At 42.9% G+C, this 13687-nt stretch overlaps 1 protein-coding gene across 1 annotated transcript; it reads right to left on the reverse strand.

The window, feature by feature from the left end:
- Positions 1–11580: 11580 nt before the first annotated feature.
- On the reverse strand, positions 11581–12345 carry LOC311521317 (tetraspanin-3-like; the record flags this gene model as incomplete). Its single annotated transcript, XM_084629604.1, has 1 exon — positions 11581–12345. One exon carries the CDS (start codon positions 12343–12345, stop codon positions 11581–11583), a length of 765 nt encoding a protein of 254 aa, XP_084485730.1.
- Positions 12346–13687: the final 1342 nt, after the last annotated feature.

Below are 13687 nucleotides of genomic sequence, written 5' to 3' on the forward strand. Positions count from 1 at the left end.
CAGGAACAGCTTCAAAACAGTAATTTTTTTTTTAAAATGCTTCCCAGAAAACATTAAGAACTTGGTCAAACCCTACGAGTTTTGAAGTTCATATAGTCTATACTTAGATCTTACAGCAGTTGTGATATTAACTTAAGGGATGTCTTCAGGTTTAAAAAAAAAAAAATCAGACCAAAGTGGTGGTAAGATTTCTTTTTTAACCTATTATTGTTAATAGCTTCACACAATCATCATTAATGGAAGAGTCTAGGTTAAAAAAAAAACAAACTTTAATTCTTCACCATTTCCCCACATAATTAAGCACCAATCCTCCAGTCAGAATCAAGCAGGTGGACCCCTACTCGCACACATAGCCCCCTGAGTTTTATACTCTAGGTTTTCATATGTTCTCTGTTCATCTTTAAAAAACATTTACATTTTTATATGAATCAATAGATATTAATTCAAATAACTACAGCACTGAAAATGCAACCACCTCTTAAGTAAAAATGCAGCAGCTGTTTTACAATGCAGAGAAACATACTCCAGGTTCAAATCCCAGCAAGGCCAACTTGGCCCCTGAATGTTCCAAGGGAGATAGCTGAGTGACCTTGTCATTTACTTTATGGGTCTCTTTTACACTAGTCCTTAAAAATGAGATCCTGTCTGGCCTGCATGGCTAAAGATTTCCATGGCCGTTTTTGCCAATTTTTGTGGACTTTACAATCACATTTTACTTTATTTTAACGCGTTATTTTCTCCCACATTGAATTAAGCCCAATTTGTTGATTAGTCTTCCATAGTTGAAGCTTTCTGGCTTGAAGGACTTCCCTACCATAACTTTTCTGTTCAGGAAGGATGATCTACTGGGTAGGGCACTGGGTAGGGACTCAGGAGATCTGGTTTCAATACTCAGTTCAGTCAGAGACTTTTAGCATAACCTTGGGCAAGACAGACTCTCAACCTATCCTGTAGGTCAATTCACCATTGGGAAAATGGAGAGAATACCACTCTGTGTCACAAGGATGTTGTGAGGCTAAAGTCCAGGAATGAGTGTAAGGTGCTGCTCAGACTCTGAGATATCCAAACAGACAGAAGGACTTACTCCTTACTGAAGACAACACTCCCAGTGAATGTAGAGTGATATGTGGAGTTTATAAAACCACCTCGGGCTTTCAATGGGACTTGTTCTCCTAAATCACTGAGATGCTTTTGAAAATCCCACCCAAGCTATTCCATTTATGAATAGAGCTTCTAATGCTGAGAGCTCATGGATCTGAACCTGCATTTCCACCAACAAAATTCGAGTTGTAAGTTTACCACAGCACCCAGCACAATATGTGACAGCCCTCAAATCCATCGCTGCCATTTCTTACTATGAAATATTGAAACAAAACACTTCCTGTGTTCATTAGCCAAGTATTACAGCCATTTTAAATGCAGAATGGAAAGACACATAGTTGCTTTTATAGTGACAAATGGAGGAACAATCGCAATGGAAACACTGTCATTTTTCAGGCAGATGGAGTTGCTGGTAGCAGCTGTAGGCTTTGTCGGGATGACTTCATAGTTTTGCATCTTATTGTAAATGGGAGATTAGTGCCCTAACAATTAACTTTTGAATTACTGCAACAACAGATTTGAGTCCTAGCAGGATCATCCCAAACCTTTATTCTTCCATATTTGACTGGTAAACTGAGTTCCATGTCATTTGCTGTATGGGGCTTTTCTGAATAAGATCATTAAAACCAAGGGCTTCATCCAGGAATAAGAGGAAGGATGGTCCAGTGCTTTGGGCACTAGTCTGGCACTCGGGAGAGCGAGGTTCAATTTTCTGCTCTGCCATAGACTGCCTGTGAGACTTTGGGCAAATCACTTGGGTACCTAAGTCCCCATACTGGCTCCACTGTAACCCACAGAATTCTCACTGAACCCCGTAGGGGCCTACACACTCTCACTGCCTCACTCTCACTGCCTTGTCAGGGTAAAAGTTCACTCCATACCTAAATTTGTACCTCTGGTAGGCGAGAGGCCCCTGTCCATATCTTCTCTCTCTCTCTCTCTCTCTAGCAAAAACAGGGAATTGAACCTGGGTCTCCAGCATCCCAGGTGACTGCTCTAGCCACTGAGCTAAAAGTTATAAGATGGGCACCCCATCACCATCTCCTCCTCCTCCCACCATGTTGTGTGGAGCGTATCAGGGGTCTCACTCATTCCCACAAGAAACGCCTCAGGCAGGGCCGGTGCAAGGATGTTTCGTGCCCTAGGCAAAACTTCCACCGTGTGCCCGCACCCCCTTGGAGCCCTGCGGCAGCTCCCAGCCTTGAGCCCCCCCACAGCAGCTCCCCGCCCCCCCCCTCGGCCTAGGGAGCCATGCAGCAGCTCCCCACCTCCCTCCCACCTCCCCTTGGCCTGGGGAGCCATGCAGCAGCTCCCCGCCCCCGCTCAAGCACCGCCGCCGCTTCTCCCGCCTCCCAGGCTTGCAGCACCAATCAGCTGTTTGGCATCACAAGCCTGGGAGGGAGAGAAGGAGAGCGGGGTGGCGTGCTTGGGGGAGGAGGAGGAGCAGAGGTCAGCTGGGGCAGGGAGCGGTTCCCCTACGCACCTCCCCCATTATTTGCTGCAGGCGGCTCTCCCCACATCCCCCTATCCCAGCTCACCTCTGCTCCACCGCTTCCCCGGAGCGCATTTTTGGCCGCCCCCAACCACTTGGTGCCCTAGGAGGCCACCTAGTTTGCCTAGTGGTCACACCGGCCCTGGCATCAGGTGCCTAAGCTGCCTGACTCCATTTCAGAGAGGGTGAGGCTTAGCACACACCCATTATCATTATCTCCCATTGGCAAGCTTGGGCTGCTCCCCATCGAGCATGCCGGCTTTTGTGGGTCGCATTCGAAGGTGCCCATCTTTGTCCATGCATTGTATAGGGAGCCTAGATACCTAACTCAGGCTTTGTGGATCACTGTGCCGTTCCTGCAATTGTCTAGGCACCATCATGCAGAGACTTACAATGCCTTCATGGATCTTAGTCTCTCTATGAGTTCCCCATCTGTACAACAGGAATAATAGCACTTCCCTACCTCACAGGGGTGTTCCAAGGATAAATACATTAAAGAGGGTCATATGCTCAGATACTACAGTCATGGGAGCTACAGCAGATAGAGAAGGGCCAGGTTTTCAGACTTGGGTCCCTAAAGGTAAGTTCCTGCATCCATATTTCTTCAGCTACCAGGAAATACCTTGGGCCTCATACACAGAACTACTGAGTAGTTCCCTTGACTACAGTCCCGTGAACAAGAGTTACAGAATTTGGCCTATAAAGAAAGGCATGATGTGCTGCCCCAAACAGACAATACCATAAATAGGCTGGACACACAAGACACCAGGAGAGCCAAAGCATGGGGCTAACTCACAGGTCTGTATACTGTAAATGAGTCGACTCACCACTAGGCACTCCCTCATGGCCAGGCATGGCATAACTGCTCTCTTGCTTTGCTGGCACCCCCTTGTCAATGACCAATCTGGCACTGTGTTGGCTTCTCCTCCAGTGACTCGGTCCTCCATCCAGGTCACCATACGCAGTCCACCCCTTCGGGTCTTCCAGGCTTAGCCTGCAGTACTCCTGCTGGGCTCAATAACCATTGCAATGGGCTTGTAGACCCCATTCCTTAGGGCCAGTAGGGAAACCCCATGCCACCCTTTACTAAGGGTTCCAATCCAGGGCCCTGTGGTGAACAGCTAGGCCTGCTCCTTTACCCAGGGCACTTTCTACCCAGCCTCTTAAGTTCCCATCTAGGTCACTTCATTTCTTTCCTGCTTTCTGCAGGGTCTCTCCCAGGCCTCCCTGCCTGGAGAGCTTTCCTTCCTGCTCCAAGCTGCTTACCTGGCTATCACTCCAGCTCTTTTTCCAGCTGGACTTTATCATCAGTTATGCCCGACTCTTCCTCTTTGGTGTAGCCACCTTCTGCTCTTTATGAGGAATTACCTGATTCCCCTCAGGCTGGGCTCATTCTGTAATGAGGTTGGCTTAGCCCTAGGCTCTCCAGACCACAGGGCAAGCCATATCTAACATCTCCTTTTATCTGCCCATAAACAGGTTTTTCTGACCCAGCATTTGTGGGCCTCACAAAGTAAGTGGATCATGAAGAGGGACTTGACTGGAGAGAGGGTAGCTTCAGTGATGAGCTGTTTGTTTTAACTAGTCTCCCTTTATAAGCTTTTCTAAGGGTTCAGTAACAGCATGGATATCCAACATTCTGAACTTAATGTAATAAATGAATGGAGATCACATTATCCAATTTAAGACATCACTTTATCTAATATAATCACTGACTTGCTGTAATTTAATTTCACTTTACTTCACATAATGAACGTCCATCATTTGACATAATTGAATAAGAAGTTTAACTGGCACTCTCCTCCTCTCATACCACAAACTACAGGATGCTTTTCTGTAATCTCCTGGAATCATACTGTAAAACGAGAAGCTTGGGCCTGGCTTCTCCCCTCCTCTATATGTAATTCAGTTGATTTATGCTGGCATACATGACAGCATAATCCGGCCACTACATCCTTAGAAATGACCTGCTACCACCACCACAAGCCAAGACTTTCAAAATGTCGGGCACCTAAACAAGTGGCCTGTTGTTTTTTTTTGACGTCCCGAGTACCTAGCAACTTCCCATTAAGTCCGTAGGTACTGATCAGTTTTGAAAATCAGGGGGCTCAGATTTCATTTATTTCAGTGGTTTGAGCATTGGCCTGCTAAACCCAGGGTTGTGAGTTCAATCCTAGAGGGGGCCATTTAGGGCTCTGGGGCAAATATTGGGGATTGGTCCTGCTTTGAGCAGGGGGTTGGACTAGATGACCTCCTGAGGTCCCTTCCAACCCCGAGATTCTACGAATTAATTCTCGGAACATGCCTGGGAGCTGGAGTGTGCAATTATCTCATTTTACAGGTGGGGAACTGAGGTCCCTTCCAACCCCGAGATTCTATGAATTAATTCTCGGAACATGCCTGGGAGCTGGAGTGTGCAATTATCTCATTTTACAGGTGGGGAACTGAGAGACAGGGAGACTATTGGTCAGGTTTTTAAAGGAATTTAGACACCTAAAGATACAGCTCGGCACTTAGTGGAATTTACAAAAGCCCCTAGGCACAGAGCTCTAAATTCTTCAAAATTCTGGCCCTAAGTGACTTGCCCAAGGTCACAGAGGAAGGCTGTGGTAAAGCAACCAATTGAACTAATGTCTCCTGAGTCCCAGGCCAGTGCCACAGGGCCATTCTTCCCCCTCTCAAAAATGAGACTGAAAGGGGCTATGTACATTTACAAAAAAAAAAAAAAAAAAAGAGCCTGTATACTAAAAGTCAGTTGAAGATATAGGACCAGATCCTCAGCTGGTGCAGCTCAGCCTAGCACGATTGATGTCAATGGTGCTATGGTTTCACAGGGAAATTGACTGGAATAGCTGTTTTGGAATAGCTAATTGTACTTTGGAAGTGGATTAAGCTAAACCAGAAAAAGGCACTCGGATTCCAGAATAAGCATCTCCCCCAGGGGAGCTACTCCAGAAGAGCTATTCACACTCTGCCTTATTCCAAAATAGGTTCCCCTTGTAGACAAGCTCTAAACCAGTTCATGTCAGCTGAAGAGCTGCACCTTAGATTGAAGAGCTGGCAGCACTAGCAAATAGCAATACAAGCCTCTTTCTTTCATGAAAGGTCCATGTTCCTGGTAGATGTTAACATTTTATCAACTTTTTAGGAGACAACAGAGTTCACACATTACAGCCTGGAGGGTTACACTACACTGTTTAGCTCTGAGTGATTTCTTCCCTCTTTCAAAAGGATGTTTTCAGACTGTATGGTGAGAGTACTCTTTTCATTAGCCAATGAAGCATCAAACCCTCTTTTTATTAATTAATTTAGATTCAACTTCATACTTTCACTAACAAACAAAGCTGCATTCTGGCTAATCTTCTTAGGAGGTAGCAAATAAGCCTTGATAAGAAATTTAACAGTTTCAAACCTAATCAGAAAGGCATGCTTGCTGCATCTGTTGATGCTTATCAGAGGAGACCCTTGTTGGCATATTTTAAAGGATGAAGCAACAGATGAGAAATTTCCTGTGAGCAGGTAAGTCTCTCAGGCATTCCATGTGATCAACAGCTACCACATGAAGTTCCCTTAACTAAAAAGGGACATCTAAGAAACAAATTGCAGTACTATTGCCCAATTTCAGCCTTATCACCCAGTGAACTTCTGTGCAAGTCTCTAAAGGATCCTCAGACATTTTTTTTAAATTACTTGCCTAATACCATAGGACAGATAATCATGCTTTTATTTATTTCAATGGAACTTTAGCACCCCACAGTATACATATGTTTAGGCACAGACACAAATCGCACATTGCATATTCCAAACATAACATACACCAACATATATGAAAATCACACACAATTTTGCAAGAGGTTTCCCCTACTAAGGATACATTCAGAATTTAAGAGTGGAATAAACTCAAAGGGATACACAACATGAATACTGTAGTGGCTTGGTTAGTCTCTAAGGTGCCACAAGTACTCCTTTTCTTTTTGCTACTACCCTCAGTTTTTCTCTGCAATTAGTAAAGTTCAAAGAACTGATGAGTTGGCTTCAAGCATTAGCAAGACACTTAAGTAGATATTTTTCTAGGTAGGATGGTCCCTTGGAATGTCTATTTTTCTTCCCTAATTGAGTTTTCTAAGATATTAACAAGAGAGCATGATTTAAAACAAAACAAAACACTGCTTGCAATCAATTTGCAAACAGAAACAAGTATTTGGAGTCATTTCTGTGATGTTCAGCCATAGTGTCTGTGTATGTCACAAACGCGTAAAGCCTCCATGCATCTGCAAGGTTGGGAAGTTACTATCCCTATTTCATAGGCAGGGACTGCGAAGCACAGAAAGGTTGTGTTTTGTCAAAAGCCATTAAAGCAGTCTGCAGGGGAAAAAACAAGTCTCCTGACTCCTAGTCCTGTGCCTTAAGTACAAGACTAATCTTCCACTAAAACAAAAACTCCACACATGCTAAATTTGTCAAACAACTTGTTATTCACACCACTCTGAAAAGCAGAATGGAAATACCTTTGAATTGATTTGTTTACTTTTTCCTCCTCTTTGTGTTTTATGTTTATATGAATTCCTTGGAAGCAGTGAATATTCGGGAATTTTGGTGGAGTATTAGGTACTTGAAATGCAAACACTTACAAATCTCAGTAGCTTTAGTAATTCAATTAGAGTCAAGTTACTCACATGCACAAGTGTTTGCAGGGTTGGTCCAGTCTAAGGTGAGTAATTCCATGTAAAGTACCAGTAAATTCTTATGCCAAACAAGACAAGTGTTTTGCAAGAGATGTGCAAATGTAAGTCATCAAAAGGTCTCTCCCACCCTATCCCTCAAGTATCCCTGAATTGAAATACCAAACGTTGACTTCACATGCAGTTACAGTGCACATCATTATTTATTTGTATTACTAACAACTGGGAACCCCAAACATGGACCAAGACCCCATTGTGCTAGGTGCTATACAAACACAGGAGAAAAATATCCAACCCTGTATACAACCCACCACTGGGTCAATTAAATCCAGTGTATCATGTGTTTTGAATTTTTCAATTAACCTTTCAGAGTAGCAGCCGTGTTAGTCTGTATTTGCAAAAGGAAAAGGAGTACTAGTGGCACCTCAGAGACTAACCAATTTATTTGAGCATCCGATGAAGTGAGCTGTAGCTCACGAAAGCTTATGCTCAAATAAATTGGTTAGTCTCTACGGTGCCACAAGTCCTCCTTTTCTTCAATTAACCTTACTTTCTATTTAGATTGTGGCAAGGGTATCTGTTTCCATAGTGACCCACAGTAAACAGCAAACAATAGCAGATTTTCTGAAAAGGTTACCTCCTTTAAAAAAGAAAAAAGGCAGGCAAAAGGGGACTCAACAGAAACCCAGGTTTTAGAGCACTCTAAATATCTTTATATTAGCATATTCCAACCATTCAGACCATAACTGAACATCAAACAGTTGTGAACTCACGGTCATATTACTTCCTCCTTGAAAGCCTCCCAGAAAATATTCTGCTGCTTTAAACAATCCAGTTATCCTTGGGATAGTTGTACAAAATGGGGATTCTTCCGGGTGTTTGAAGTGACAGCTGCCAGATATTGGCAAAGGCTGTCCCTGGTGGTGTTACTCGGTATGCAAGATTCTGCTTACCTACAAAAGCTGCCGCTGTTGCATGGAAACTTTCCCACCTGGGGCAGCTCACCCAGCTGAAAAGTGTTAAGGCCTCTCTGTTTTTCATAGAGTCTAAGGCCAGAAGGAACCTTTAAGATCATCTAGTCTGACCTCCTGCATAACACAGGCCAGAAAACCTCACCCACAAGTTTTTGCATCAAGCCCAGAATTTCTGTTGGAAATATTAAACTTCAGGTGATTTTCACCACTTCAGTGACAGAGCAGGCAGGAAATGAAGCTTTAACCACTTGGACCCAAAACACAACACTTTCCCCTGCTCCGCCAATCCCTGTGCATGCCCTGTCTCTCCCCCCCCCCCTTTGTATTTTAGTATCATGAATTAACATCCCCCACAAAGGATGAGACAGTGCATCAGGGCCAATACCAACTTCTAGTGTTAGCAGTTCCTGAGCTAGAAACAAAACAAAACACCTTTCACTCTAAAAAGCCAAATTCCCCCCACGATAACGTACTATCACTTCAGAAAAGAGAAGAGGAAATAAGAGAGTTAAGACTGACCACCAGTGTAAGGTGTAGAGGAGTCCGTGAGCAGCAGCTAGTTCTAAAATGGCCACTTAGAGTTACAGCTGTCAGTCTTTGCCAAATTTAAGAAGACAGCCCCAGAAAGGCTTGCTGGGAAAAAAGACTCATTTAAAAGGGCAACCCTGCTTTAGGGAAGATTAAGAGGGATTAGCTAGGTAGCAAAGAAGGTGTCTTGTCTGCCTGCTATCACTAAATCTTGATTATATTTCCTTCCCTTTGAGAAGGGGTGTCTTCTTTCACTGCTTACATTTACCTCAGTCATTTTTGTTAGAAAAGAGGTTAATCCTTCAGAACCCATTGATTCCCCCAAGATTACCTCAGGAGAAAGTCTACACAGATAGGTTCCAGGTTATTCTACAGGAATGTTAAAGATCACGTGATGTTTTGTAAGCAATGGGGATTAGGCTCAGTTCCCCTCCCCTTCAACCACTGTTGTATAGCATGCTACATGTAAGTTACCTGTACTGACACTGCTCACATATCATGTGAGAAGCACTTTGAGATCTCCTCAAAATGAGACATGCAATAGCAATGTATGACATTACAAATGACTGTAACATCTGTTATAGTAGTATCTGAGCACCTGATTACTATACGAGTAGAAATGCACTGGAATGACATCCAGGGAACACAACTGTCCTATTTCTTTGGATACATCCAATTTTTTAAAAACTTGTTCCACACAGTAACCTTCCTCATTCAAAGGCTCTCAGCCTGAGACCAAATAATTCTTAATAATAATTTACCTAGCAACCTTACTACATATAAACTTCTCATTTGTAGGAGTCCATTCTCTTTTGCTTTCACCCTCCACCATTCCTGCCTGGGTCAAAATAGTCTATTTGATATTCTACCAATATAGATTTTACTGTATGTAGAAGACCAAATACATTTTTTGTGGTGTTACAAATCAACTGTGGTGGATAAGTCCCAATGCAGGTTTAATTCCCTCTTTGTTTATTGTTTCTTTAATATAATAGCTCCACTGTAAGACTGAAGAAGCCAGGAGACAAACTGATATTTTAGAGGGCAGAAGATGAATATGAGATTCCCATGTGACACACCTCTTTTAGCTGAGAAGTAATGCCATTGCTCCACTTACCAGCAGGAAGGATGGGAGACCCCCCCACCATCTTCTCTGACTGGGGGAGGGGGAGGAGCTAAATTCCCTAAGCCAGGGAGATGGGGAAAAGGAGGGATTTCATTCTCTTAGTTTATCCCCTAATTGCTTCAAATGACTTCATTTCCTAACTGGGATGGCCCCTTCCCTACTATTTGCAGAATCACCGCCTTCTGATTACATCACTGAAACATCATAGCATTATAAAATGTTTGTGTGCTAAGATAATGTCAGGCTACGACAGCTGAGTCTCTTCTGGTTCCTAAGTACATTACTCCATCATGCAATGTCTACACTGTAAACTGTAACAGGACTCTTCTTAAAGATTTCTTATTATCCTGCTTGAAAACTCATACAATTACCTTTGTTGTACAGTTTTTCAAGTCTCAGAAAGCTCCCTCTTTTCCAAAAGATCCATTGCACTCCCCCTTTTCATTCATTAACAAGTTGTTTCCCTATGGATACGCAGCATTGGGCATTTGATTTGAATGAGCTCTGCAACAGGTTTCATTTAAATGTTTTTCACATTTTTAAACAGGCTTAACTGAATTAGTTCAGTTGTATTCTGAGAGGAGATTCCCCTAAACATACTTTTTTTTTTTTGTAATACTACACTTTAAGTTTTGCCATCATTTACAAACTACAGTTTGTCATCTTCAAAAGCTAATAATTAAGTGATTAAAAACAATTTATTCCTTCTTTAGTTTTGCCATAACAAGTCTCAAACACTCTTCATTAAGTAAAGAGGGGAAACTTGGGGATTTGTTAAATTAACCATCTCCATAATAGCCGAGCTTGACTCCCTCCCACACCACTCTTATGCAGTTGCTTAGATACCATGAGCTACCTTTTCCAGTGCTTTAGTTCCCCTTCCCCCACACAGATATTTCATAATCCATGCAGTTTGCCATTCCTGATGAACAACATAGATAGGGATTTGTTTTAGCAAAATACCCCTGTATTATTCCAGATCTCTTGGTTTGGGTACAGTAGAAGTTAAATATTAGAATGACATTAGCCTGTAATAAAAAAGCATATCCTAATACAATACTCTTGTTTTGATCCTTTTCTCTCTCTCTCAGGCCTGTAGCATAAATGCCAGGTGTGAAAGGCTGGAGATATGAATCTGCTGGTTTGAATTTATGTTCAAGTAATAGGGACTGTTTCTGATCTCAGTTAAAGCTCTGACTCCAGTGAGGTCAATTAAGTAGTCAGATTTATTCTTGTGATTTAGGCCCTGATCCTACAAACATTTAGGCACATGCTTAACTTTAGTACCACGGCTCATCCCATTGATTTGGCTAATGGTGCTTTTCTGAGCCAAATTAAGCCTACAACTACACCTGTGGCAACTCTTATTTTCAGCAGTTTCAGTTTTGCATACACTCAAACGTGCACCTCTTCTCAAGGGCTTAATTGCCCACTCAGTTAACTGAACTGGATTTGCAAATACAAAGATTTTTATTAATATCAGTTTTATAAAATCAAATTCAGGATCTGGCCATTCTTTAAGAGAGGGTTTTCCATTTTAGGGAAAATTAGTAGTGGGTTAGGATAAGTTTCTTGTGTTTAAATAAAAAGAGTCTGCATTCAGTATAGTTGTAACTGGTGCTGACCTACATCCTCAGGAGATATGGGGCAGATCAATCAAGTTCCCGCTTCTTAAGTCTATGAAAACGTGGCAGAGTCCAGAATTCGGAAGTCTTGGAATGGCCTGTGCTTCAGGAGTATCCCGTTGCTAATAGCAGCTAACGCCTCCAGACAACCTACAACAACACAGCACCAAAACACATAGCCCATGACAAACTGTAGCCGATAGCCCAGCTTCCTTAGACAGCCCTCCTGAAAGAGCTGCTCTGACCGGTGCATGTCACCAGTACAATCTGAATAAGTCTCTTTACAACAGCTTTCAGGAGCACATATATTTCCAGTGTGGACATGTCGTGAAGCTGCTGCCTCTGCCCAATCTGTGTAGTTGTGGACCCCACAACACTGCAGCTGTCTCTGGATTACGTCCACAGCCCTACTGCCTGGATGGTGGGAATAAGTCCCATTGTACTGATGGAAGAGGTGACCCATGGTGCAGTTCAGTTCAGAGCTCATCCTGTCAGAGTAGACATGCGCCAAGACTGCTGAAGAGGCTTCCAGGCAAAGCAGAACAACAAGCAAGTACATGAAAGTCCCCTGTTGATAGCGGGAGTTCCTTGTGGAGATAGAAATTGCTAAAGCACCAGTGGGCAGCAGCAGAAAGGCAGATACAATAGCCAGCCAGCCTGGCACAAGCAGGAAACAATCCCAAAAGAAGGATTTATAATTTTTGTATGTAAGGATCACAAAAGCTCCACCAAAGACCAAAGCTGCAGCAGCCCCCCACAGAATAAGACCAAGTAGAGCCAGCAGCACTCTAGCAAGGGGTCTAACCCAGGACTCCATGGTGCAATAAAGAGGCTGCAAGCTAGCACTATATCTAACCCCCTTCATCTTTCTTAGCTTCTACCTCTGGGGGTGTTGCAGCCACCATTTGAGAGGCCTTCATCTACTTATCCAGGTGAAGCAGATACAGCTCCCACCCAGCATCAATTGACATTTTAAAGGAGACAAAGCAAATGAAAAGATCTAGCTTTCTGGGACAGATCACAATTAATATTATCCCAGGCATGCATGTGTGTTGTCTTTTCAATGCAGTTTGCATAAATCTGTAAGATCAACATAGTGCTTGTTAATGAAAGTCCATTTATTTTGCTGTCTGTGGAGTCATTTTCATTTGCAGAGGCAGAACAAGGATGGCAGCAAAAGGGCAGTATTAGCTACAAAACAAACACTAATCTACTCCATCCACATGATAAAGGGCTAAGATGAAGGAAGCAATGAGGGTAGCTTGTTCATTCTGCATTAATCACACCCCTTGGCCCTTCCAACTTAGAGGCTAGGGATAAGGTTAGTCCAGCCATACATTGTAAAACTCAGTCCTTCATCATTAGTTAAGACACAAACTATTACCCAGGTCAAAGTGGTTTAAGATGGACAGATCTATTTAGTCAGTACCTCCATATTTACCACCCTCACCCCCAAAACCAGACTCGTTATCCTTTTCTTCTTAGTCTTTGTGTTGTACATTCATTGACTTTTATGAGAGTTTAACATAATAATTAATACTTGGGCTTTGTCTTCATTGCAAAACTTCTATCTGTGAAATGAAAATCAATCTAGTTATGTGGGTGAACCACTGCCCAACACACACACTATATACACACTTAACCCTGTTTAGATTGCACCAAAACTGATTTTAGACAAATGCTATTGTAATACACACAATAATGACATTATTTTCCTCACTTTGTATACGGGGAAAATGAGTCTCAGAAAGGCTAAGTGACTTGCCCTTGGTCACTAAGGGAGTCAGTGTCACAGATCAACAGGTAGAACAGAGTCAATCCCTGGGTGTATACGATATGGGAAAGGACAAAGAAAGGCAGCATAGTCTAGTGGTTAGAACATGAGCATAGGAGCCAGGAACTCCTAAATTTCAGTGTCAGGGACTCACTCAATGTTTTAGATTAAGTCACTAATCCTCTCTTCTTCTATTTCCCCATACACATAAGAACATAAATATTATGGGGTCAGACCAAAGGTCAATCTAGCTCAGTATCCTGTCTTTTGACGGTGGCCAATGCCAGGTGCCCCAGAGGGAATGAACAGAACAGGTAATCATCAAGTGATCCATCCCAGGTTACCCATTCCCAGCTTCTGGCAAACAAAGGCTAGGGACACCATC

Source organism: Lepidochelys olivacea, assembly GCF_965140295.1.
Source record: "Lepidochelys olivacea isolate rLepOli2 genome assembly, chromosome: 5".
In the NCBI taxonomy this organism is placed as follows: Eukaryota; Metazoa; Chordata; order Testudines; family Cheloniidae; genus Lepidochelys; species Lepidochelys olivacea.